This window comes from Dama dama, chromosome 20, assembly GCF_033118175.1.
Source record: "Dama dama isolate Ldn47 chromosome 20, ASM3311817v1, whole genome shotgun sequence".
NCBI classification, from domain to species: Eukaryota; Metazoa; Chordata; class Mammalia; order Artiodactyla; family Cervidae; genus Dama; species Dama dama.
The window spans coordinates 102,305,527-102,333,523 of NC_083700.1; the positions used below are offsets into that span (position 1 = coordinate 102,305,527).

Genomic DNA, 27,997 nt, shown 5'->3' on the forward strand with positions numbered 1-27,997 from the left:
AGGCAGTTCTAAGAGCTAAACCTGTATCAATCTCTTAACAAGAAAACAAAAAACAGATCCAAAAACTTGCTCCCTGAAAGTTGCAAAGTATCACGACACCCTACTTTATTAAGATGAAATTCAGATGATACCCTAGGTAACTACTACTCGAGCTATGATTACACCTTAGGTGGATACATCGATGAAAAAGAACAGGGATAGCTGAAGTGCAAATGTTTTATTTACATACTTCTTTAAATACTTCCTTTTCCACAACTGAGCACTTAGTGTATAGAATACAACTGCTTTCACCATCTCAATTGATATCTTGTTAAATTATACACACATGTAATTCTATAAATCTTTATAACAAGTTTTAGAATTAAAGAGGAGACTCTGAGATTCAATAACACTGCCATACCCATTAAAAGTGCCAGCAAATGGATGAAAATATTACTGAAATTCATACTATATCTTAAACTACATTTTTTCATTGCATGTTACTATTCAGATTGGAAGAAAAAGTGTGATATTTACTTCAGAAACTCTTAATAGATATAATTTAATATAATAAATAAACTTATTTTATATTCATACTTGCATAATTATATAATTTGTTATAAAAATAATCAGAGATGCTAAATGCAGTTTTCACTGATTCCTTGATTGTTTAATTTATGCTTTCCAAGCTCTAAGTTTTATCATTATAAATTAACATTTTCTGTGATCTTTCCTCTAAATACTTTATCACTTCCAGAACATGACTGGCGTTGATTTTTTTATGGGAATTTATCCTTTCAGTTCCTTCAAATTGTTGATTTCTCCTCACCATGAATTCTCTACTCAATAACTTATCAAATATTGAAGCTTTCTCATATTCATAAGTGAACGTTACATATGAATTTTCTGATGTACAATAAGATTTGACTTCTGGGAAAATGGCTTCCCACATGTGCTACACTCATAGGGCCTTTCTCCTGTATGAGTTATCTGATGTCTAAGGAGATGAGACTTCTTGATGAAGGCTTTGCCACATTTAATACATCCATAAGGTTTCTCTCCTGTATGAATTCTTTGATGGGTAACAAGCACAGAACTGTTGCCAAAGGCTTTCCCACATACAATGCATTGATATGGTTTCTCTCCTGTATGAAATTTAGAGTGTTTATAAAGGGATGAACTATACCTGAACGTTTTCCCACATTCCTTACATTCAAATGAATTCTCAAGTGTATGCGATTTCATGTGTTGATTAAAGGAAGAATTCCAAGTGAATGATTTTCCACACTGACTGCATTCATAAGGCTTCTCTCCAGTGTGGAGTCTCTGATGGACCACGAGCTGTGCTTTATGTGTAAACGCTTTTCCACAATCACTGCACACAAAGGGTCTCTCTCTGTTATGAATTTTCTGATGAGTGGCAAGGTGTGCCTTGCTGCTATAGGCTTTCCCACAGTTGTTGCATTCAAACAGTTTTTTTCTTGTATGATTTTTTTCATGTCTAATGAAATTAAATTTCTTTTTTAAGGCTTTCCCACATTCATTGCATTCATCAGAGTGTTCTCCATTATAACATCTATTATAATTAAGAAAGTCCAAAGTAGGTTGCAAACTCTTCCCATATGACTTACATTTATATGATTTTTTTCTTGTAGGATTAAGACTTGTGCTCATATTATAACCATGAAGTCTCTTCACAGTCTGAATTTTATTGAACATGAACAAAACTGAATTTAAAAAATTGTCTTTGCTTTTCTGGTGCTTGTCTGATTCATCAACAAGTGGGCAGTCAGCTTCTAAAAAGGAGTACAATGAAATGTTCCTAGTTAATTTTTGCCATTGACAGTCTTAGAAAGAAACTTGATTTCAAATCTAGTCTCATTCTGAAACAAGTATGTTTTCACCTTGCTCCTGAACTTTAAGAATAAAACTGCTAGGGAGGAAAAAGGAGACAGAATGACAGTGAGAATGGGTGGCTTAACTTGTGACCTGGAGGAAAAAAAAAAAACAACAGTAAAATAGCACAAAGTAGTGAGGAGAGTACAAAGAAAATCAAAAAGTTGCTCAACAGGGTGTACGGTCAACTCACAGAACAAAGACAGCCCACTACGGAGATGTGATCAATGGACAGGGAGAGGAATAAGAGACAATGGAGTTAAGGGAAAATTGGATTTGAAAGAGGGAGATCAGAATCAGAATCCTCACTACATAATTCCTAGATCACCCTGGTAGAATACCTCCCTTTTTTCTGCATTCATATCTCTTTTTTCCTCTTGGTCATCTGGCACAATATCAGTTCCCTTCAAGAACATTTTTATATCTCCAGCCCTCTGCTGCTGCTGCTAAGTCGCTTCAGTCGTGTCCGACTCTATGCGACGACCCCATAGACGGCAGCCCACCAGGCTCCTCCGTCCCTGGGATTTTCCAGGCAAGAATACTGAAATGGGTTGCCATTTCCTTCTCTCTCTCCAGTCCTCTAACCTTATCCAAAAGAGGTTGGTGGAGTAAGACTGCAAATCCACATAAGCTGACTACATTATTAGAACTAGATGTATGGAAAGATCTGCCATCATGTTGAGGAGGAAAGAACAATGAGGATTCTAGGAATTGAGAGAACCAAGCAAGCACTTCGATGCAATGGGCAGTGTGAGGAGTCAAAGCGGAGCGGCAGGACATCCTCCTACACAAGAGCTGAGGAAGAGAAAGAGCAGCCACGTGGGAGAGTGGAAATGAAGGTGTCATTTGGGGATCTGAGGATGTCATGTCAAGTGCACCCAGTCACTTCCAAAGGTATGTGCTTCCTAAAAAGTGTTTCAAAGGTGCCAGTCCCTCACTCACCAACTGGGACCCCAATTTCAAAGACTCCCATCTTCCTGGTTTTCTCTGACTCACCTGGAGAGCTCCGACGTGAGTTCTCTCCCTCCACCATCCATGGTTCTTGTCCTTGCTCCACCTTGAATATCACTGTTGTTTCAGTAACTGGACACCCTGTTCCTGGGAAACAACACAGAACTGGGGACAAAGCGCTAGGAACAACTACCTCATAATTCAGGTTTGCCTCCTGGTGTCTTAGGGCCTGTGAAGGCTGACAAACGGGCTTCAGAACAGAAAAGACCCTTCTTCACTTAGGAGGCAGAAGCATAAACACAGTACGTGATCCCCAAAGGAGATTAAGAATCTTTGACTAATGAAGTTCAAGGCCGAACTTACTAATGCTTCAGAATGTTCACAGCTTTCACAGGTCTTAAAGAAAGGGTACTGTTAAAACATTCTGAGTTACACCTAAAAAGTTACCACCCACTGTCCTTACCCACTGAGATGAGGTTTCTAAAGTTCTCCAACATCACATCCCAATACAGGGTTCTCTGATCACAGTCAAGCAGCTGCCACTCCTCTGGGGTGAATTCCACAGCCACATCCTGGAGTGTCACTGATCCCTGTAATAGTACATGGATCTTCAAACTAAAGTGTGCGTCATTTGGGGACTTGTAAGAGTCATGGCAGCCTCTTAGGATCATATCATGTTCATTGATGAGTTTTCAAAGTTATGTATGAAAACTACTATACACCTGATTCAGAAATTCCTTTGTGATAGAAACAAAAATTATATTAAAAATATTCAAATAGTATCAGAACAATTCAATAGCAGAAAGAATAGTCTTTTAAACGAATGGTGTTGGGACAGTTGGATATCCACATGCAAAAGAGTGAAGTTGGACTCCCTCCAACCTGCACACCTCATATCATAAAAAAAGAAAGTGAAGTCGCTCAGTTGTGTCCGACTCTTTGCGACCCCATGGATTGTAGCCTACCAGGCTTCTCTGTCCATGGGATTTTCCAGGCAAGAGTACTGGAGTGGGTTGCCATTTCCTTCTCCAGGGGATCTTCCTGACCCAGGGATCGAATCCGGATCTCCCGCATTGTAGGCAGAAGCTTTTACCTTCTGAGCCACCAGAGAAGTCATCATAATAAAAATGAACTAAAAATGGATCAGAGACCCAATGTAAGAGTGGTTAAAACTGCAGGTAACCCTTGAACAACTTGGGGGTTAGGGTGCCAATCCTCCCCACAGCCAAAAATCCACATAAGTTTATAGGTACCTCCATATCTGTGGTTCCACAACCATGAATTCAATGAACCACAGGTCATGTAGTACTACAGTATGTATTTACTGGAAAAAACCTGCACATAAGTGGACCCACACAGTTCAAAGCTGTGTTATTCAAGGGTCAACTGTATATAATTCCTACATGAAAACAAGGGAGTAAATCTTTATGACCTAGGATTAGGTAAAAGTTTCTTAGACATGATAGAAGAAGTGTGATAAAAGAAAAAATAGATAAATTGGAATTCATCAAAATTAAGCATTTTTGTGCTTCAAAGGACACCATGAAGAATGTGAAACTGACAACTCACAAAATAGCAGGAAATATTTGTAAATCATCTATCTGAAAAGAGAGATGTCTCTAAAAGAAACAACAACAACAAAAAGAAAACTGAATCTAAAAATCGGCAAAGGATTTGAACAGACATTTTTCCAAAGACAGATATGATCCAAAAGCACATGAAAAGATGTACAAATCAAAATCACAATGAGATATCACTTTACATCCAATAGGATGGCTAAAATCAAAGGCAGACAATGACAAGTTTTTCACAAGGGTAGGGAGAAACTAGAACTCTCATACACTGCTGATGGAATTGTAAAATGGTGCAGCAACTATGGAAAACAATTTAGGAGTTTTTCAAAACATTAAACATAGAGTTACCATATACCCAGCGATTTTTCCTAGGTATATACCCAAAACAGTTGGGAACATATGTCCACACAAAAACCATACACACATGTCCATGGCAGAATTCATAGCAGGCAAAAGTGGTAACAATATGGGTATTGAGCAAGTAATAAATGAATAAACAAAATGAGGTATATCCATATGATCAATATTATTCAGTACTAAAAAGGACTCTATGACATAGATGATCCTTGAAAATATTGTGCTAGGTGAAAGAAGCCAGTCACAAGAGATCACATATTGTATAGTTCCATTTGTATGAAATTTTCAGAACAGGCAAATCCATAAAAACATAAAGTAATTCAGGGCTGGGGGAAGGAAGGAATGGAGAGTAACTGTTAATGGGTATGGGGTTTCTTTTGAGGATATGAAAATGTTCTGAGATTAGTGATGACAGTTTCACAATTGTGCTAATATACTGATTTTAAGGTGATCAACTTATAATAAGTAAATTAAGTCTTAATAAAATTATTTTAAAATATTGCTTATATGTTCTTCATCCATTCACTCATATAATATTTAATGAGGATATACCAAGTACAGTACTAGTGATACAAAAAAGAAAAAAATTATTACTGCCCTCAGCAATCTTATAGCTTATTAAACACTACAAAATAAATGTATAAAGGTAATTAGATGTTAAACTGGCTATAAGGTTAATAGGCTAGACTTATATAAGCATAATAAAATAGAAAAACACAGATTTTTGTATGATAAAATATATCCTAACCATGAATCAAAATCATTTTTAATTTAAACTGAAATTAAAAAGGCACATAGCAACATTTCTAAGCTTTTTTTTAATGCCACAGAAATAATTTTATTTAGAAGAAATATAATTTTGTAAATAAAATGTAACTGGAAAACTGTTATGCCTATTTGTTTTACTTCAACTACAAGGGCAGAGTTGAGTAGTTGTCACAGAAGGTATATAACCTTCAAGCCTAAAATATTTACTGTTTGTCCCTTTAAGGGGAACAGTATTAGAAATTCTTTAAACTGTTATGTTAAAAGCACGAAATATATTATTGACAAGTATAAAAAAGTATATGAGGAAAAAAGTTCCCAATTTATGAAAATAATCTTAATAAGCTAAGAATCCTTAACTTGATTAAAAATAAAAAAACAAAGAACAACTATCTACCAGAATATAAGACACTGAAAGAATTGCCATTAAAAGTGGACCAGAAAAGATTTTGGCTAGCAATTATATTCAAAATTATAGTACTAGAAATCCTGTCCATTGCAATAAGACAAAAAAAAAAAAAAAGAGAGACAAGCAAATAAGGGACAAAACTCCATTTGAAGAGTATATGATGACCTATCTAGAAAATCTAAGAATAAACTAAAAAACTCTTAGACTTAGTAAGAGTTCTGTAAGTTGAATAAAGTCAAACAGACAAATCCATACTTTCCTATGCACCAGAGTAGCCAGTTAGAAAATATTATGAAAAAAATATTCATCCCATTCTCAATAGCAACTTAAACCATGTGTAAGAATAAACATTATAAGAAATGCATAAGAATTACCATAAAAACCTATACAACTATAATGAAGGACCAAAATAAAAATGGAAATAAAATGGAGAACTCATTACTGAAAAGTTATGAAATTCTCTCCAAATTTATCTAAAAGCGTAATGCAATCACAATAATGATACCTAATCTATCCCCTGGGTTGGGAAGATCCCCTGGAGGAGGGCATGGCAACTCACTCCAGTATTCTTGCCTGGAGAATCCCATGGACAGAGGAGGCTGGCAGGCTACAGTCCATGGGGTCGCAAAGAATCAGACACAAATGAGCAACTAAGCCCAGCACAGCACAGCACACACGGACTTACAAATGGAGTTCTGGGCACTATGTTCTCTGTTTACTCTAGGGAACACTCCTAAGAAGGTCATTGGAAATTGGATGTTACATTTATCACAGAATTGTTACTGGCAATACTGTAACTAACATAACCTCTTTGAAACCCTATTGTAAGATATTTTCTTTGGAGAACTGTGCTAGGATAAATTTTACTTATCAGGGGAATTGTTCTGCTTTATGCTTCTGGACAAAGCCAATACTTTGGTTGGCTACCTATTTTCTACGATCACCAGAAAGAGTGGGTACACATATGAAGCTCTACTTAAATGCTGACAAACCCTATAACCTGGATATCAATTTATCAATTTTCTGAATTTTGTATTGGACCTGATCTATTCAGTCTACATTCTCCCTAACTATACATCTCCTCTTTATAAGGATTTTTTAAAAAGAGATTTGGACCTCTTGTTTTCTGAGATGGCACACACTCTGTCTACGGACTGTGTATCTCTTTAAATAAATCCGCTTCTTACCCATTAAAAAAAAAGAGATTTTAATAACAATAAATGGATGCCTTACCTTGATCATTTCTGCCTCTCTTGCACAGAGATCTATGAAAGTAGAAATGGGGAATAGAATAAAGACATGAAATACCAGGACTGCAATGGAGAACCCTGCTCTATGAGAACAGAAGCACACACAGTGCAGTCTGAGAAAATGCCACCCAGTGAGAGAATGACACTTCCAGCAAGTTAGAAATGTCCACATTTTATAAGCAATGATCTTATATTAGTAGGCTATACATTTCTATCCTACTGACCTAATAGCAAATCGTTAACCTTTAAACCAGTGACAGGTTTTTTCCTCCCAGAAATTCATTCTAAGTAGATAATAATGAATGAGTTAAAGTGATAACTAAAAGCCTGATCTCTCCAGCTCAGTTATCTTTGGAAGTCATTCCTTCCTGTGATTCTCTGGCCTCTGTTCTGTAGGTGGATTGGGTAAGAGATCTCAAATTAGGTTTTATGAAGAGGCTGAATGCAGGGACGGGGTGGTGGGGGCTTGGGGGTGGGTGTGGGTATTTTTTTTTAAGCTGAAGTCTTCAATTGAGACTCTAAATCTCAATCTCTCTCTCAATCTCACCATCTCCTACAGGCCCAATCTGGGCTTTTTGAAATTCCAACCAGCACTGCTACGGCCCTAGAAAGGCTAAAATGCACAAGAGGCACTCTCAGCTTTATTTACAATCATCACTGGAAAATCTGCAGATTCACCAAGGGTTCTTTTTTTTAAAAAAATTCATTTTGTGTTGGGGTATAGCCGATTAACAATGTTGTGGTAGTTTCAGGTGAATGGCAAAGTGACTCAGCCACACATATACCAAGAGTTGTTTTTTTTTAAATGATGACAAACCAAAATTTACTCAGCATATATAAAAATATTTTGAAAGAAAAATAAATCCAATGATTTGTTTGGCAGGTTCTTCTCATCTTGCAAAAAGAATGAAACTTGAAGGAAACTCATCTGGAGTTTAACTCTTAGATCATCTACACTAAACTGCCTGAGTCCAGGCAAGTTAAACTCACCTTTCTGCTTCAGTTAACTCATATACAAAATAGAGATAATATTTACTTCAGATGATTGCTGTGAGTGTTGACTAAAAAAATATAGTCACAATCTGAAAGTAGAGAGTTATTTTATTTGGTGGGAATGTTAGCCTGGGAGACAGCATCTCAGTAACTCTGGGAAAACTGCTCCAAGGAGGCAGGAGAGGAAGTCAGGCTATATACAAGTTTGCAACAATGGAAGCAGGCAGGCTGCACATCAAGTATCAGTACCAAGTTAAGGAATTTAGCATTCTGTGTATGGGAAGATGCAAGCCTCTGGGCTCACTGAATTCATTCCTTTCATACGCACCTCACTCTCTGGGGCTAATACCGTTTCCTTGTTCACCTTACTTTTGGCAATCCCCCAGCTTCAAAGCAATCACCGTAGGGAGGGGGGGGCGGGCAGCAGCTTCTGCGGGATCGCAGTTTTAGCAGCCCTCATTCACATTTGGAAGCCAGGTATCACTGAGAGCTGTGACATTTCTTGTTTGTTAATACGGCAGGAGATATTTTCACTTCACATGAAAATACCCTAAAGCATGCACCGAAGTTTCTCTAAAAATGTTTTCTTCCTAGATCCCTTAAAATGGTTTACTATTTCCTTTTGCAGGCTCTGGTAGGTCATCAGGAAAGGTGCAGTTTAAGGCACAAGAGCAGGAATGCAAACTGAACTTGCTCAAGCCGCAACTGGGATCTAGGAACCCATGGAGTGGCAGTTGGACCCTTCCCTTGCTTTCTTTGAACTACTCCAGAATGGGACAGGACCCACACACCCAAACTGGAAGCCACCGCATGTGAGGGTTTTCAAGTTTTATTTTCGTAGGGTAAGCCAATAAAGCGGTCCCTTTCTTCCTGCCCCTTCCTTACATCCCCCGAGTTCTGTAGAGTCATACTTGCCAGCTTTGCACCGCCACACTCCCAGCTCCGGCTCTAAGCTGGAGATCAGGTTACGGAGATCTCCCAGATCCGGGAGATACCCCAACTCTCACTTCATGCAGTACTGGTTCGAAAATTACAGAATACCGGCTACCACCCCACTGCGCGTGTCCGGAAATAACTCTTTGCCCAGAGTTCCCAGGCTTCCGCGGGGTGCAGGCTATTCACCCAATACTACATTTCCCATAAAGCCTATGGAGCTTATTTCTGGAATGCGTCGGTTCTGCCTCCTTAGAGGGAGACTCCAGGTCTGGTATCTCTGGGGCTGCTTGAAGAGACATGCTCACTTATAAAAGGGAGATGTAGATATTATTTTTGCTTAAAAGCTATAGACCTCAGAATTTTTAAATACTGGAAAATCTAAGTCAGCAGTTTGCTAAGAGAATAATTTGCCTTTATTCAGTTCAGTCTTTTCTAGTAGCTTAGGTCAGAAACATGAAGAGGACCCAACAAAGAAGACTGAGACGGAATAATCCTGAGGCAGATGGAAAAGCAGGAAGGTTTGGATCTGCAAAATCAAGGGAAGGGAACGTTTCAAGGAGGAGGGAGTGATCCATTGCACTAAATGCTGCTGATAGGTTAGGTCGGATGAGAATTAATAATTGACCATTGGATTGAGCAATGTGGGGATGGCTGAAACATGCCCTTTTTGATGAAATCTGATAAGAATTAGGAGTGGGATGAAACAATGGGAGAAGGCAAGTACTTATAGACATACTCCTTCAATTTTTAAAAGATGAATAGGAAAGTAAAACTGTCCATTGCAGATGGATTTGGGGTTCAGAATTTTTTTTTAAGATGGAAGAAATTACAGTGTTTGTATCCTAATTAAAATGATACACTGGAGAGGGGAAAATCAACAATACAGGAAAGACAGGACAGTTGCAAGAGCAAAGTCCTTGAGGAAAGAAGGGATGGAATCCAGCACACAATTGGGAGGATCAGTTCTAAGCAAGAGCCTGGACAATTTATTCATTGAAATAACAGGAGAAGCAGAATCGATAGGTACAGATTTGGTCGGGGGAGAATAAGGATATCCTCCCTGAGTGTTTCTATTTTATAAGTGAAATTGGAAGCTCAAAGTGAAATTAGGGAGAAGGTATTTGAGATATGAGGAAAGAAAAGATAAGAAATTCTGCATTAGATTGATTCTAATTTTTTTTCATATTTCAACATATGTGAAATTGCTATCTCACAAATGATGACATGCCATAGTTTAATTGGTAGTCTTTTTTCTTTCCCAGTAATATGTAAAATAATGATGTATCTTATAATCAATGGCATCTGAGATTCTAATGTTAGTTATTTAGGAATGTGGGGAAGTGAATGGATACAGAAAATGAAGTACTATTACCCAGCACCATTAAGATCTCACTTGATGCTAGTAAGCCCTTGACTTTACTGGCGTTTTTTTATGTCATAAACACATATTTCTATATCTTATTGTTAAAAAATCATTTCTTGACTTTAGTTCACTTGAGCAATTGTGCCATTTCCTAGCTTTCTTTTTTTTAATGTTTGACTGTGTCCTGCAGTTTTGGTAGTTCTGTGACCGAGGATCAAACCCATGCCCCCTGCAGTTAAAGAGCACTGTCTTTTTTGGGGGTGGGGGGCTTAACTTTTAATTTGGAAACACTTTTAAACTCACAGAAAATTTGTAAGCAGAGTACAAAGAACCAATTGCTTAGGACAGCAATGACCTAAAAAAGGAAGTTCAGTTCAGTTGCTCAGTCGTGTCAGACTCTTTGTGACCCCATGGACTGCAGCACACCAGGCTTCCCTGTCCATCACCAACTCCCAGAGCTTGCTCAAACTCATGTCCATCGAGTCGGTGATGCTATCTCATCCTCTGTCATCCCCCTCTCCTCCTGCCCTCAATCTTTCCCAGCATCAGGGTCTTTTTCAATGAGTCAGTTCTTCACATCAGGTGGCCAAAGTATTGGAGCTTCAGCTTCAGCCTCAGTCCTTCCAATGAATATTCAGGACTGATTTCCTTTAGGATTGACTGCTTTGATTTCCTTGCAGTCCAAGGGACTCTCAAGAGTCTTCTCCAACACCACAGTTCAAAAGCATCAATTCTTCAGTGCTCAGCTTTCTTTATAGTCCAACTCTCACATCCATACATGACCACTGGAAAAACCATAACCTTGACTAGATGGGCCTTTGTTGACAAAGTAATGTCTCTGCTTTTTAATATGCTATCTAGGTTGGTCATAACTTTCTTTCCAAGGAGTAAGCATCTTTTAATTTCATGGCTGCAATCACCATCTGCAGTGATTTTGGAGCCCAGAAAAATAAAGTCAGCCACTGTTTCCACCGTTTCCCCATCTATCTGCCATGAAGTGATGGGACCAGATGCCATGATCTTAGTTTTCTGAATGTTGAGCTTTAAGCCAACTTTTTCACTCTCCTCTTTCACTTTCATCAAGAGGCTCTTTACTTCTTCACTTTCTGCCATAAGGGTGGTGTCATCTGCATATCTGAGGTGATTAATATTTCTCCTGGCAATCTTGATTCCAGCTTGTGCTTCATCCAGCCCAGCATTTCTCATGATGTACTCTGCATAGAAGTTAAATAAGCAGGGTGACAACATACAGCCTTGACGTACTCCTTTTCTTATTTGGAACCAGTCTGTTGTTCCATGTCCAGTTCTAACTGTTGCTTCTTGACCTGCATACAGATTTCTCAGAAGCAGGTCAGGTTGCCTGGTATTCCCCATCTCTTTCAGAATTTTCCAGTTTGTTGTGATCCACACAGTCAAAGGCTTTGATGTAGTCAATAAAGCAGAAATAGATGTTTTTCTGGAATTCTCTTGCTTTTTCAATGATCCAATGGATGAAACCAGGAGAATAAACAAATATACCTCCTGCCCCCAACTGGAATCAACCAGACAGCACTGTCTCCCAACACGAGGGGTCTCATGATGCCCCCTCATCCTACCTAAGGATGCTTAGCTGGCACTGGATGGGCCCAGGCCTGCCTCTTGGAGGTGGTTGACCAACATCTCCAATGGTCTGGGTCACTTTGTGGTAGCGAAGTCTTAATCACTGGGTCACCAAGGAAATACCCCTAGCTTTCTTTCATAGGAAAATTTCTCTTGCTTCTTGGTTCTGCCTACATTTTCTCACCTCCAGTTCTCTTAAGTCCACTCTAATTGGCTTCTTGACCACAACTACACTCCTGAAACTGCTCTTGTCAATTGATCAATGAAATTCCAATTGAAAAATTAAATGGGCTTTCTTTGTCCTCATATTTGACTTCAACAGCATTTAAGAAAAATGAAATACTTCCTTATTTTGATTTCTGCATCTCACGAAAGATAATTCCTCCCACCTCACTAATACTATTTTTCTATTTTCTTTATTGAATAGTCTTCCTCTATTCCACCTCCAAATGTTGGATTACTCAAGAGTTTGGCCTTGGGTCTTTTCTTTTTGAAGTTTTCTTCAAATGGTCTCATTCAGCCCCACAATTTTAAATACCATTTATTTGATGTTAACTGACAAATCTGTATCTCCAGCCCTCATCTCTTCCCTGAATTTCTGACCTCTAATTCCTTATGCCTACTTGAAATCTCCCCCCTAAAAGCTACCTTCAACTTCACATGTTCAAATCAACCTATTAATCCTGTCCCCATCCACACTCCCACTATAACACTTCTCCTAGTTCAATAAATGTATCATTCACCTGGTTACTTGAGCAAAAATTTAGGAGCCATCCTTCATTTCTCCTTTCTTTGATTTATATGTATTTGGCTTTCATCCCCAATTCTAGATCAGAGCTCCTAAAACTCTTGGAATTTCCTAAGATAGGAGAATGAGCATGTCTTTTGTTATGTTAATGAGGTGGCTTTTGGACAGCACCTAAGGATAAGGGCTGACTGTCAGGAAAACCAAACCACATGATTAGAGGGTTAGAACTTTAAGTCCCACACCTCCTAACCTATGGGGAGGGGAGAGAGGCTGGAGGTTGAATCAATTGCCAATGGCCAACGATTTAATCAGTCATGGCTATGTAATGAAGACTTCATAAAACCCCAAAAGGGGACTTCCCTGGTGGTCCAGTAGTTAAGAATCCACCTGCTAATGCAGGGGACACAGATTCAATCCCTGGTCTGGAAGATTCCACATACTGCAGGCAACTAAGCCTGTGTGCCACAACTATTGAGACCATGCACCCCAGAGCCCATGTTCTGCAACAAGAGAAGCCACCACAATGAGAAGCCCACACACAACTAGAGTGTAACCCCTGCTCACAAGCAGGTTGGTGAACACGTGAAGGTATCGGGAGAGCCATGTACCCATAGACAGCATGGAAGATCTGCACCCTTTACTGATACCTTACCTTATGCATCTCTCCATATGGCAATTCTTCAGTTATATCCTTTACTAATAAACTGGTAGTCTAGTAAGTAAAATGTTTCTCTGAGTTCTGTGAGCCACTCGAGTAAATTAATCAAACCCAAGGAGGAGGTTGTTGAAACCTCCAACCTATAGCCAGCAGGTCAGAAACACAAGTAGACAACCTGGACTTGTATCATTGAGTAGGAAAATATCCCTCCCATTTTCTGGATGTTTGTCTAGACTTCAGTGTCATTTCTAAATATTTGGTAGAATTCAGCAGTAAATCATCTGGGCCTAGAGTTTTCTTTGTGGGGAGGTTTAAACTACAAAATCAATTTCTTTGTTGGATATAGGGCTATTTAGGTTGCAAATTTCTTCTTGAGAGAACTTTGGTAGTTTGTATCTTTCAAAGAATTTTTCTGTATCATCTAAGCTGTCAAATGTATTGGCATAAAGTTGTTTTTAATATCCCTCCCCTCCTTTTTTTTTAAAACAAATCCACACTTTTCATTTACTTTTCAGTAAGTTTAAATTTTCGAGGGTACATCATCACATGGATTCTGTGTTCAATGTCTTCAGCAGGAAGGTTGCTTTGGAATTTGGCAGGAAACATGTCACTGTTTCCATGAGCTTGAGTTATCTTTCCCCAGATTACTAAGGTTTTCTGCCAGGAGTTACTGTATTGTTCTTTGCTTTGTGCACAAAAACACATCTCTTGACTAGACAGAATTCAGGTTCATCTCGAGTATCAGTCAGTCAGTCAGTTCAGTTGCTCAGTCATGTCCAACTCTTTGTATATCTCGAGCATATATACCTTCAATTTTCAGGACAGCTGCGTGCTCCCTCTGGCTCTGTAGACCCCACTTATAGCCAGCAAAAATGGCCTTGGACCACAGCCTTCCAGACATATTTGTCAATTCAGAAGTCCTGTTCCTAGCAGGCCTCCGCAGGATCCAAGATGGCTGCATAATAGTCCCTTATTTTCTTTTAATATCTATAATATTTATAGTGCTGTCACCTCATTCCTGATATTGGTCATGCGTCTTCCCTCTCTCCCTTCCCACCCTAATTCAGTTCAGTTCAGTAGCTCAGTTGTGTCCGACTCTTTGCAACCCCATGAACCGCAGCACGCCAGGCCTCCCTGTTCATCACCAACTCCCAGAGTCACCCAAACCTATGTCCATTGAGTCGGTGATGCCATCCAACCATCTTATCCTCTGTCATCCCCTTCTCCTCCTGCCCTCAATCTTTCCCAGCATCAGGGTCTTTTTCAATGAGTCAACTCTTCGCATGAGGTGGCCAAAGTACTGTAATTTCAGCTTCAACATCAGTCCTTCCAATGAACACCCAGGACTGATCTCCTTTAGGATGGACTGGCTGGATCTCCTTGCAGTCCAAGGGACTCTCAAGAGTCTTCTCCAACACCACAGTTCAAAAGTATCAATTCTTCGGCGCTCAGCTTTCTTTATAGTCCAACTCTCACATCCATACATGACCACTGGAAAAACCATAACCTTGACTAGATGGGCCTTTGTTGACAAAGTAATGTCTCTGCTTTTTAATATTCTGTCTAGGTTGGTCATAACTTTCCTTACAAGGAGTAAACATCTTTTAATTTCATGGCTGCAATCACCATCTGCAGTGATTTTGGAGCCCAGAAAAATAAAGTCAGCCACTGTTTCCACCGTTTCCCCATCTATCTGCCGTGAAGTGATGGGACCAGATGCCATGATCTTAGTTTTCTGAATGTTGAGCTTTAAGCCAACTTTTTCACTCTCCTCTTTCACTTTCATCAAGAGGCTCTTTACTTCTTCACTTTCTGCCATAAGGGTGGTGTCATCTGCATATCTGAGGTGATTAATATTTCCCCTGGCAATCTTGATTCCAGCTTGTGCTTCATCCAGCCCAGCATTTCTCATGATGTACTCTGCATAGAAGTTAAATAAGCAGGGTGACAACATACAGCCTTGACGTACTCCTTTTCTTATTTGGAATCAGTCTGTTGTTCCATTTCTAGTTCTAACTGTTGCTTCTTGACCTGCATACAGATTTCTCAAGATGCAGGTCAGGTTGCCTGGTATTCCCCATCTCTTTCAGAATTTTCCACAATTTATTGTGATCCACACAGTTAAAGGCTTTGGCACAGTCAATAATGCAGAAATAGATGTTTTTCTGGAACTCTCTTGTTTTTTCGATGATCCAGCAGATGTTGGCAATTTGATCTCTAGCTCCCACCCTAATTGCTCTGGCGAGAACTTATCAGTTTTATTGATCTCAAAATCAGTTTTTGGTTTTGTTGATTTTTCTCTATTATCTGTTTTCTATTTCATTAATGTCAGCTCTGTTGTTGCTTATTTCATTTTTATGCTTTCTCTGAATTTCATTTTCTCTCCTTTTTTTAGTTAAGGGAGACACTGAGGTCAGTAATTTGAGATCTTTCTTCTTTTCCAATTAGTGGCATTAATGGTGTCAATTAGGTATCCAACTGGCATTTAGTGTTATAAATTTCCCTGAAATATACTGCCTCCCACACATCTTTGTATATTTTCATTTTCAATTAAATATAAGTAATTTCTCTTTTTGTGATATCTTTATTGACTCATAGGTTACTTTAGTGTGTAATTTAGTTTGCATATAATTTTTGATTGTTTGGATATCTGTCATCAACTCTAACTTAATTCCACTGTGATCAGATAGCATACTTTGTATGACTTTCATTCACATAAATTTATTCAGATTTGTTTTATGGCCCAGAAATAGTTTATTTTGATAAACATTCTATGTTCACCTGAAAAGAAAAGCATGCTACATAAGATTTTTTATGTCTAATCACATACACCCAACACATGTATTTGATTTATATTTAAATATATGTTGATAGATCCAAAAAGTATCTTGAAGAACTTTATCCAACTTCCTATTGATGGTTATTTTGGGATTCAGGATTTATAGGTATGCATGTAAGACCAATATTTACTTTCTACTTTATACATTATTATAGTGTTTTTAGTAGGAAAAGATAGGAAATAGCTTAAGTATATATAAATAGAGGCCTAGTTAGATAAACAGTATATCTTTACAATGGAACCCTTTGCAGCAGCTAAAAGGAAGGAGGTGAACTATAAATACTAATATGAAACAACTCTAAAATACATTGATAAGTAAAAGAAACAAGGTGTGTTGAAGTTGAAAAATATTGTATATCAAAAAAAAAGAAAAATATTGTATATCTTAAATGAGATATCAAAAGCACTGATGAAACATTCAAACTGGCCTTCAGTAATATTTTGTTCATCAAAAGACACCATGACAGAATAAAAAGGCAAGCCACAGACTGGAAAAAAATACTCCCAATAAAGATATTCAATGAATGTTGTGTTTATTGGAGACATTATTAAAGAACAGCAGAAGTGAAGTTCAGTGGAATTAGAGATACTGAGGCTGGGATAACAATTCTTAGCTTACTTGTATTCCACATTCACAGAATCTGCTTATGAGGCTTAATCAGTATTCCTAGGATACTGACCTGGAATTCAATACAGTTCATTTTTCACTTCATCCAGACTTCTAGGACTTAGACCCTCCCCTTGTTCCCAATCAACAGAACCATCTGCATTTTTTGCTTCCACATGTGAGGATCTGACAACCTGGTGGACTATGACACCACTTAATAGTTCTAGTTTCGGATCCATCTGAGATAAATCATTCTGCAACATGTTAGCTTTTACCATGTCAGCTCCTCCTCTGGAATACTACTTTGCTCTCATTTACTTTTAAAAGCTATTGACACAGTAGAATATTATTCAGTCTTAAAAAGGAAATTCTGGCACATGCTATAGCACCTTTTAGAAACCTTGACTGAGAAAAACGGAGGGACGAGACTTAAAAGAAATGGAAGAATCTTCTTGGGAAAACAATGATTGTGCTCGAGCCACGATGAGCATTTGTCTTTTTGGCAACCTGTGGCAAAGATCTAGGGATAGTGTAATCCCAGATCTCTCCCACTCAGCCATGAGCCAGGGTCTTGGATTTGTGAGGTTAGAGGCTGAGAAAATATGAAAAGAACCAAAATAAGAACACTCTCCAAGAAATTCAAGCTCGGTTGAAAAGACTGGTCCTCTTTAACTCTGCTGAGTACATTAGATGCAGGAACCATCAAAGTTCTTGAAGGCACATCTTCTGTTCATTTGGCCTTTTTGACTTGTGGCTCTCGCGTGGCACTGGTCAACCCACCGCTCTTCTTCCACTCACAGATATCTGCATAGTTACACATCCGGCATTTCCAGGCCTCCTCCACGTCAACCCCTTGAGGCTCTCGGTGGCCCATCCAGTAGGTCATATAATGCTGTACTTTGCTTCTCATCTCCTTCTCTTCAAAGGCCACTATTTCTGTACCCAGCACAGTGGCAGTCTCTTGGTGGACATACTCAATTTTGAGGCTATCAATAAGTGGGAGGTCAGACAGTGTTAGAGACAAGAAGACCAGTTCTATGAGGTCACCCAAGGACTTCACAGAGTAGCCTCCCTGCTGGGCATGCCTCAGCACTGAAGGTCCCAGTGGTTTTTCTGGATGAAATTTTGTGTGGTGGATTAAGCTAGCAGCAGTCACTTTCCCCTGTACCATGGCATCAAAGATATATTTGTACAGGCTGACTTGAAAACTATCTTTTTTTTTCTGAGCATCTGAAGGGAGCACAGGGTTCCCACGTGTCTTGAGTTCCACCAGTTCCAGTTCCCCGCTGGCTGTATAGTGCAGCTCATCAATCACACCAACAAGAAACACACCCTCCACTTCTCCAAACACTGGAAACTCTCTGATACGTCCTTCTGACTGCAGGGTAGGAATCATTGATAACATGTTCAGAAACTTAACTGCCCAAGCATCTTCTGTACAGGTGATGGGGATACTCACAAGATCATGAACTTCTAGTTCTCTAGCTAGGTGGATGCTGGCACCAGTATCCAAAATACCTGATTTCTTGGGTGTCAAGAAACCAGGAAGCTCCTTTCCAAATACCATTTGCTGTTCACACCAGTTCTGAGTAGACAGGTCAGTGACATATAAATATTTAAGATGAAATCGCTCCATAGGTGATGAGAACTCCAATCTTCTTTTCAATTTTGGTAAACTTATGAGCTTGTCATCCTTCTCAGGTAATTCATAAGAAGGACCAGGCTTGCTAGGTGAAGCACTTGACTCTTCCGAATCCTCCAGGTCCAAAAATTCTGAGTCACTCAAGTCTGAGAACCCAGAAGCCTCTGCTGACACCGTCTCCTCTTCCCCAGTCTCTGCCATGGCACAGCTCTAGATTGGGCAAAGGCTATACACATCATATTAAAGAAATGCATTATTCAAATGAAAAATTTCTCAAAAGCACTCCTGAATTCCAATGAGGTAAAAAAGATTCACAACTAATTATTTATATATAGTCTTTAAAGATGCTTATTAATTTATGAACAATTAGTAATGCTATAGAGTTGTAGCATACATGCAGTTTACAATAAGGCTCACTGTATTGTCCATATATGAATACTTGGCAAATATTTTTTAAGTGCAAAATAGTTTTATTCCTAAATCTGGCACTAACATATTATGTGACTTTAAGCAAATCACTTTCCTCATCCTCAATTTCTTCATTTAAAAGAAGATTTAAAGTTTGTCATCTTTCCTTAAAAGCTCCCCTAGGGCTTCCCTGGTGGCTCAGTAGTAAAGAATCTGCCTGCCAATGCAGGAGACATGGGTTTGATCCCTGGTCCAGGAAGATCCCACATGCTCAGGAGCAACTAAGCCTGTGTGTCACAACTATTGAGCCTGTGCTCTAGAGCCCATGAGCTGTAACTACTGAAGCCTGCGTACCCTAGAGCCCATGTTCCACAAAAGAAGTCACTGCAGTGGGAAGTCCATGCACCATAACTAGAGGGTAGCCCCTGCTGGCTGCAACTAGAGAAAAGCCTGCACAACAAAAAAGAACCAGCACAGCCAAATATAAATAAATAAATAAAATTATATATATATATATATATATATATATATATATATATAAAATCTCTACTGCCTTGGGATATTATTTCATTATTTTAAGTAAATACAGAACATTGTAAATGTTGTAGCAATGTCTGCCAGTTTATCATGGACTGCTTCTACACTTCCTTTGTATACAAAGTCCTTGGCTAGGAAAACAAATCTCAATACCAAACTGTTCCATGAGAAAAATCAGCTCTACAGTGACTGTTTCAGGAACACAGTGTGGCAAAATTAAAAAACTAACTACAGATAAATACAAATAGAGCTACCCATATACAAAGTAATAGCATACAGTAGTAAGAGGATATTCACAGCAATATGCAGAAATCAGTTGTTTTTTCTATTTGAGATATATTAATACTTTACTGCCTTTATAAATTCTTCCTAACATAATAGAAATTGATGTTTCTTGCTAAGTTTTATTTTCTCTCCCCACAAGAAATTAGCTTATGATGGAAAACATCTGTCAGTGAACACTCTTAAAATATTACATGCTTGCTAAATCACTTCAGTCATGTACAACTTTTTGTGACCCTATGGAATGTAGCCCACCAGGCTCCTCTGTCCATGGGATCCTCCAGGCAAGAATACTGGAGTGCGTTGCCACGCTCTCCTCCAGGGGATCTTCCTGACCCAGGAACTGAATCCATGTCTGTTATATCTCCTGTATTAGCAGGTGGATTCTTTACCACCAGCACCACCTGGGAAGCCAACAAATATTACTGGATTTTGCTATAAATAATAGTGGATATTGGGAATTCCCTGGTGGTCCAGTGGATTGGGCTCCATGCTTCTACTGCAGGGGGCACAGGTTCGATTCCTGGTTGGAGAACTAAGATCCCACATGCTGCAAGGCACAACCAAAATGTGCTAGACACTGAGCCAAGTGCTTCACATTTAATATCTCACTACTTTACTACAGGACAAGTACTCTCTCTCTTTACAACAAGCAATTTCACAAACACAGGAGATAGAAAGAATAGAACAATGAACACAATCTAGTTAGCAACTGTTGACATGTTGCTGTGTTTGCTTCTTTCAGGTGCTTTTTGTTTTCAGTTTAACTATTTTAATGTAAATTACAGACAGCATAATGCTTCAAATGCTTCAGCATACATTTCCAAAGAAGACTTCTACATTAACTACAATATTATCACATCTAATAAAATGAATAATTCCCTAATACTCTAGTCCATATTCAAATTTCCCCAAGTGCCCTAAAAACATCTTGACATTGTCCAGATTCCAGGCCTGCCCACAAGCATAGTAAGTCAGGCAGCACTTTTAGATATCTTATCTAAAGGGAGTGGGTCTTGGAATTCTTGAGCCCCTGGAGGTCTGGCCAACTGCTCAGGGTATAATGAAATTCTGTGACTCACAAGATAAACAGTATTGTGAAAAGATTAAAGTAAAACCAGAACTGCATTCTTTCTTGAAAACTGATAATGTATCAGTTTGCGGCCTGGATTTTTAAGTGGGAACTCCCAAAACTGTAGTTTGAAGTCTCACCCGTGGCGTGGACACACTACCTGGGACCTTTTCCCAACTGGGACTCCAGGCTGCTGAATAAGGAGGGACTTCCCAGTGTTGTTCATATCTGGATGTTGGCCAGCCCAATTTGGTGATGTATGTCCTGTTACTTTTCTCTATTGTTTCTTTTCTTTTAATGGCTGTATATTGAAATTAAGTCAGATAACCTCCTATAAAATATTGAATTGTTTGTGAGTAACACGTGGTTTCTTTTGTTAATGAATCCTTCAAACCCGAAATGAAAGTAAAACTTTAAGCAAAATATAAACTGGTACCATAAGCAGGATTCATGAAGCAAAATGCCACAAGAGATTAAGATTAATGAAGTTTTTAATTCCTGGATGGGAAGATTTGCCTTACTGCTCATTAGTTACTGAATGGGGCATACCCACCGGATTGTGTGAGAACTGAGACCCCAAATTAAAGCAGCCAAAACTTTAGAATTTATTGAGTGTTTGCAGCTCACGCCAATTGAGAAAGGATAAGAATGTACTGCACTGGGTCAGAAAGGCTGATCTACCTCTCTGCCTTCTGTAAGGTACATGAAGCCAAATTAAAACTGGCTGAAGAGAAGTCAAAATTGGAGAAAGAATTATGCAATTTGCAAGGACAATTGTCCATGTTACAATGTCAAAGATTTATTTTAGCTGACCAAGTCCATTTTCCAGTTGGTAGCCGAAAAAGTCGCTATAAAGGTTGCAGAAACTATGAGCCATGCTGTGTAGGGCCACCCAAGATGGACTGGTCACAGTGGAGAGTTCTGACAAAACGTGATCCACTGGAGAAGGGAAGGCAAACCACGTCAATATTCTCGCCTTGAGAATCCCAGGGACAGTATGAAAAGGCACAAAGATATGACACTGAAAGATGAACTCCCTAGGTCGGTAGGTGCCCAATATGCTACTGGAGAAGAGTGGAGAAATAACTCCAGAAAGAATGAAGAGACAGAGCCAAAGCAAAAACAACACCCAGTTGTGGATGTGACTGGTGATGGAAGTAAAGTCTGATGTTGTAAAGAACAATATTTTATAGGAACCTGGAATGGCCGGTCCATCAATCAAGGTAAATTGGAAGTGGTCAAACAGGAGATGGCAAGAGTGAACATCAACATTTTAGGAATCAGTGAACTAAAATGGACTGGAATGGGCAAAGTTAAATCAGATGACCATTGTATCTACTACTGTGGACAAGAATCCCTTAGAAGAAATGGGGTAGCCCTCATAGTCAACAGAAGAGTCCAAAATGCAGTACTTGGGTGCAATCTCAAAAATGGCAGAATGATCTCTGTTCATTTCCAAGGCAAGCCATTCAGTATCAGAGTAATCCAAGTCTATGCTCCAACCACTAATGCCAAAGAAACTGAAGTTGAATGGTTTCTATGAAGACCTATAAGACCATCTAGAACTAACACAAAAAAAGGTGTCCTTTTTATTATAGGGGACTGGAATGCAAAAGTAGGAAGTCAAGAGATACCTGGAGTAACAAGCAAGTTTGGCCTTGGAGTACAAAATGAAGCAGGGCAAAGGCTAATAGAGTTTTGCCAAGAGAACGCACTGGTCATACCAAAAACCCTCTTCCACAACACAAGAGAAGACTCTACACATGGACATCACCAGATGGTCAATACCGAAATCAGATTGATTACATTCTTTGCAGCTGAAGATGGAGGACCTCTATACAGTCAACAAAAGCAAGACTGGGAGCTGACTGTGGCTCAGATCATGAACTCATTATTGCCAAATTCAGACTTAAATTGAACAAAGTAGAGAAAACCACTAGACTATTTAGGTATGACCTAAGTCAAACTCCTTAGGATTATAAACAGAAGTGACAAATAGATTCAAGGGATTAGATCTGATGGATAGAGTGCCTAAAGAACTATTGATGGAGGTTCGTGACATTGTACACTAGGCAGGGATCAAGACCATCACCAAGAAAAAGAAATGCAAAAAGGCAAAATGGTTGTCTGAGGAGGCCTTACAAATAGCTGTAAGGCTATTGAGAAGCAAAGCCTATTGAGGCCTTACAAATAGCTGTAAGGCTATTGAGAAGAAGAGAAGCAAGAGGCAAAGGAGAAAAGGAAAGATATACCCATTCGAATGCAGAGTTCCAAAGAATAGCAAAGAGAGATAAGAAAGCCTTTCTCAGAGATCAATGCAAAGAAATAGAGGAAAACAATAGAATGGGAAAGACTAGAGATCTCGCAAGAAAATTAGAAATACCAAGGGAACATTTCATGCAAAAATGGGCACAATAAAAGACAGAAATGGTACGGACCTAAACAGAAGCAGAAGATATTAAGAAGAGGTGGCAAGAGGAACTATACAGAAGAACTATACAAACTACACAGAAGAACTATACAAAAAAAGATCTTCATGACCCAGATAACCACGATGGTGTGATTACTCACCTAGAGTCAGACATCCTGGGATGCAAAGTCAAGTGGCCTTAGGAAGCATCACTATGAACAAAGCTAGTGGAGGTGATGGAATTCCAGTTGAATTATTTCAAATCCTAAAAGATGATGCTGTGAAAGTGTTGCACTCAATATGCCTGCAAATTTGGAAAACTCAGCAGTGGCCACAGAACTGGAAAAGGTCAGTTTTCATTCCAATCCCAAAGAAAGGCAATGCTAAAGAATGTTCAAACTACCACACAATTGCACTCATCTCACACGCTAGCAAAGTAATGCTCAAAATTCTCTAAGCTGGGCTTCAATAGTACATGGACTGATAACTTCCTGATGTTCAAGCTGGATTTAGAAAAGGCAGAGGAACCCCGAGATCAAATTGCCAACATCTGTTGGATCATCAAAACTGCAAAAGAGTTCCAGAAAAACATATATTTCTGCTTCATTGACTATGCCAAAGCCTTTGACTGTATGGATCACAACAAACTGTGGAAAATTCTTCAAGAGATGAGAATACCAGACCACCTTACCTGCCTCCTGAGAAATCTGTATGCAGGTCAAGAAGCAACAGTTAGAACTGGACATGTAACAACAGACTGGCTCCAAGTTGGGAAAGGCTGTATATTGCCACTCTGCTTATTTAACCTATATGCAGAGTACATCATGTGAAATGCTGGGTTGGATGAAGCACAAGCTGGAATCAAGATTGCCAGGAAATATCAACAACTTCAGATATGCAGATGACACCAACGTAGCGGCAGAAAGTGAAGAGGAACTAAGAGCCTCTTGATGAAAGTGAAAGAGGAGGGTGAAAAAGTTGGCTTAAAACTTAACATTGAAAAAACTAAGGTCATGGTAACCAGTCCTATCATTTCATGGCAAATAGATGGGGAAACAATGGAAACACTGACAAACTTTATTTTTTAGGGTTCCAAAATCACTACAGATGGTGACTGCAGCCATGAAATTAAAAGATGCTTGCTCCTTGGAAGAAAAGCTATGACAAACCTAGACAGCATGTTATAAAACAGAGACATTACCTTGCTGACAAAGGTCCATCTAGTAAAGCTATGATTTCTCCAGTAGGCATGTATGGATGCAAGAGTTGGACCACAAACAAAGCTAAGCGCTGAAGAATTGATGCTTTTGAACTGTGGTGTTGGAGGAAACTCTTGAGAGTCCCTTGGACTGCAAGGAGATCAAAGCAGTCAATCCTAAAGGAAATCAGTCCTGAATATTCATTGGAAATACTGAGGCTGAAGCTGAGACTCCAATATTTTGGCCATCTGATGTGAAGAAGTGACTCATTGGAAAAGACCCTGATGATGGGAAAGATTGAAGACAGGAGTAGAAGGGGACGACAGAGGGTGAGATGGTTGGATGGCATCACCAACTTGATGGACATGAGTTTGAGCAAGCTTTGGGAGTTGGAGATGAACAGGGAAGCCTGGCATGCTGCAGTCCATGGGGGTCACAAAGAGTCTGACACAACTGAGAGACTGAACAACAACATGCTCTTTCAGTCTAAACAACACTGAGGCTGACAGTTAGGAAATTAAAATGGAGAAAGTCTTGTTCAGGCTTCAGAAGCATGAGGGCAGGTCCCTTACCTGGCTTCTGACCTGCCTGGACACTGCCCAGATTCAGTGCCTGCCCACAAGCATAGTAAGTCAGGCAGCACTTTAGATAAGAAAGGGAGTAGGTCTTAGAATTCTTGAGCCCCTGGAGGTCTGGCCAACAGCTCAGGGTATAATGAAATCCTGTGACTCACAAGATACAACAAACAACATTGTAAAAAAATTAAAGTAAAACCAGAGCTGCATTTTTGCACACAAATATGCGGGAATCCCTGAAACTGCAATGTGAAGTCTCACCAGTGGAGTGGATGCACTGCTTGGGACCTTTTCCCAATTGGGACTTCACATTGCTATTATGGAGGGACTTCCCAGCACTGTTTAAATTTGCATATTGACCAGCCCAATTAGGTGATGTATGTGCTGTTAGTTTTCTCTATTGTTTCTATTTCTTTTCTTTTAATGATAGTATATTGAAATTAAGTCAAATAATTTTCTATTAAAAAAACCTGAAATTGTGTGTAACAAGTTATTTCTTTTGTTAGCAAACCCTTCGAACCTAAAACGAAAGTAAGACTTCTGGCAAAACAAACCCTTCATAGGAAAAAAAAAAAAGTATGATCAGTCCACTAGTATTTGACTTTGGGTGCCCAGGAAAATAACTTGACACAGAATTTAAGCTGATTGAGGTTATAAGCCAAATTTCCTCCTTGCTACTCTAATGAAAAATAAAAGAGATGCATTCACCAACTCCCATGGTAAAAGTTTTAACAATTGGTACCTTGAAAATGGTATAAATATTAATTATCATTGTACTTAACTAATTTTTAAATAGTCTAAATTCCCCCAAGGAAAGAAAACACAGATAACTGGAAGAAAAGTTATTTGCAATAAACAAAGGTAATACAATGCTCAGACTTCTGGGTATATCCTATTAAGTTATTGCTTTATAGGATACTTCAACAGAAATAAAACACAGGAGAACATTTGCACAAGTGTCTTAAACTATAAGTGGGTCTTAGATAATGATAGTGTCAAAATGAGTAATGTTATTTGGACAATGAAGTCTCTGAAAGTGGGAGAGAATCTTTACCTTTCATCAAAAAACAAAAGTTAAAAGGCATGACAGTGCACTGTCTCCCAAATTGCAGTCTGTATCTTTTTGACAGGAGATGATTTTACATGGTACATAGATCAACACCTTCAGATACATCTTAGAATAAATATAAAGACTTTAGAGCATCTATCAAATGCATAATTTCATATGCAGTGTTTCTCAGTGCAAGTTTGTTTTTTAAAATAAAAGTTAAAAATTAAAAATATGAGAATAACAGTAATACAGGTAGGACACAGGTATGGCATAAATAGGTGGTAAGTGAATAAGATGTTTGGGAAACACCAGCATAGTGTCAAGAGTCTGGGGGTCCTACAGCTCTAGATTCTGAATCTGACTAGGTCAATAGTATTTAGTAGTAGACTACTTTCCTTCTGAGTACTCTTGGGCAAATTTTTCATTTTACTGAGGCTACTGACACATCTTTAAAATTAGAGTACTTCTTCCAACAGTACTTCTTCCAACAGCAGCTTCTCTGGTGGTTTAGCCAGTAAAGAATCTCCTGGAATGCAGGAGACCTGGGTTCGATCCCTGGGTTGGGAAGATTTCTTGGAGAAGGGAATGGCTACCCACTCCAGTATTTCTGCCTGGAGAATTCCATGGACAGAGGAGCCTGGTGGGCTACAGTCCATGGGGTCACAGGGTTGGATATAACTGAGTGACCAACACTTTCCAATAGTACTCAGCTACCCAAATGATAGTGTGATGACACAGGAGACACTGCCACTCAACAAATGTGGGTCTCCTCCTTCCCAGAAAGACATAAGATAGTTTATTCATTCCCTCTGTCGAATTAAACTAAATTTTAGGAGAGAAAAAACTTCTACTCACCTGGGACTTGGCTGATCTTCCTCTTCACTGGGAAAGGCAAAATGCTAAACTGACAAGTCTAGGGGAGGAGAAAGGAGCTCTGAAAGACCAGGTCTGAAATTGGAGAATCCAGATTAGCAACCGCCGGACTTGCTGTGGTAAAAGAGCAACTTTTGGTCTTTTCTCACCTGACCAGTCAGTCAGTCCCTCACACTGTGGTGTTTCCTCCTCTCTGATCCTCACTGCACAGACTGTTGCCCACCCAGATCCTAGGTAATGCTTGCCTCTCTTTACGGGCAAATTCTCCGTAACTTCTTCGTTTTGCCCACACCCTGGATGCAGACACTCGATCCAATCCCTGCTTCCAGCAAGTAAAAGTGTCAACAATAGCGAAGGTCTCCCGGCAACTCCGAGGTCAGTTCCCTCTTCCAGCCCCAACCGGGGCTCAGAAGCTCAGAAAGAGATCTCAAATCCAGAGGCTTTTCCTCCCTGACGGATTCCTGATGCCTCCGGAACTGCCACTGGCTTTACCACCAATATTCTGAATGGTTGGTACAAGCCCGGACTTGTGGGTCCCAGAAACTTCTGCTTTCAGCGGGGACCTTCCCACCATCCCCAAACCACTGTCTCCCCGGGAGTCTCAAGCATGCCCAAAAGTTTACTGAGCACTCCCTTCAAGGTGCTAGAGGAGCGGCGAGAAGGGGATCGCTGACTTCGGGAAGGGGTCCCAGCCGACAGCAGGGTCTTCCAAGGTGAGAAGGAACTCAACCCACAGGAACAGACGAGATAAACCGCTACTCCGGAGCCGTTCCCACCCGGAGAAGGCGATGGGGGGACGTCGTAACTGCTGGTACAGATCCCAGGGTTCCAAAACGCAGCCCCTCAGCCCGCCACCCGCATTCGCCGGCCTTCTTCTAACCCTTCTGACCTTGGATACGCCTCCGAACCCAGGACTTCACCTGCTCCTCTTGAACTTCGCAACCGCTCCCGGACTCTTTCCCTTAGGCGCAAGTTCTAGTCAGGAAGAGGACCTGACTAGCCCTGTCGGGCTTCGCAGGAAAGC

At 39.6% G+C, this 27,997-nt stretch overlaps 2 protein-coding genes across 6 annotated transcripts; both read right to left on the minus strand.

Annotated features, from left to right (window-relative positions):
- Positions 1 to 246: 246 nt before the first annotated feature.
- Positions 247 to 27,856, minus strand: ZNF684 (zinc finger protein 684). 5 transcript variants are annotated; one of them, XM_061122264.1, is made up of 5 exons: positions 26,956 to 27,856; positions 7,165 to 7,196; positions 3,290 to 3,416; positions 2,872 to 2,973; positions 247 to 1,775 (listed from the first exon to the last, which is right to left on the minus strand). In XM_061122264.1, the coding sequence occupies exons 2-5, from the start codon at positions 7,171 to 7,173 to the stop codon at positions 871 to 873; spliced, it is 1,143 nt and encodes a 380-aa protein (XP_060978247.1). In that variant the 5' UTR covers positions 7,174 to 7,196; positions 26,956 to 27,856; the 3' UTR covers positions 247 to 870. The 5 variants fall into 5 exon arrangements, with proteins under 5 accessions (XP_060978247.1, XP_060978249.1, XP_060978248.1 ...); XM_061122266.1 differs by lacking the exon at positions 26,956 to 27,856 and adding an exon at positions 9,086 to 9,288; XM_061122265.1 differs by lacking the exon at positions 26,956 to 27,856 and adding an exon at positions 9,090 to 9,287.
- On the minus strand, positions 16,834 to 27,995 carry EXO5 (exonuclease 5). Its single transcript, XM_061122269.1, has 3 exons — positions 27,863 to 27,995; positions 26,956 to 27,013; positions 16,834 to 18,792 (listed from the first exon to the last, which is right to left on the minus strand). Exon 3 carries the CDS (start codon positions 18,765 to 18,767, stop codon positions 17,655 to 17,657), a length of 1,113 nt encoding a protein of 370 aa, XP_060978252.1. The 5' UTR covers positions 18,768 to 18,792; positions 26,956 to 27,013; positions 27,863 to 27,995; the 3' UTR covers positions 16,834 to 17,654.
- Between the last annotated feature and the right edge of the window lie 2 nt (positions 27,996 to 27,997).

Coding starts and splice junctions, on each gene's coding strand:
- ZNF684 (XM_061122264.1), bottom strand. Junction 2,974..3,289: donor TAGAAACCTCATCTCAGTGG/GTAAGGACAGTG, acceptor GTTGTTTCCCAG/GAACAGGGTGTCCAGTTACT. Junction 1,776..2,871: donor CTCACGTCGGAGCTCTCCAG/GTGAGTCAGAGA, acceptor ACTCCTTTTTAG/AAGCTGACTGCCCACTTGTT.
- EXO5 (XM_061122269.1), bottom strand. CDS start 18,767: ATGGCAGAGACTGGGGAAGAGGAGACGGTGTCAGCAGAGGCTTCTGGG.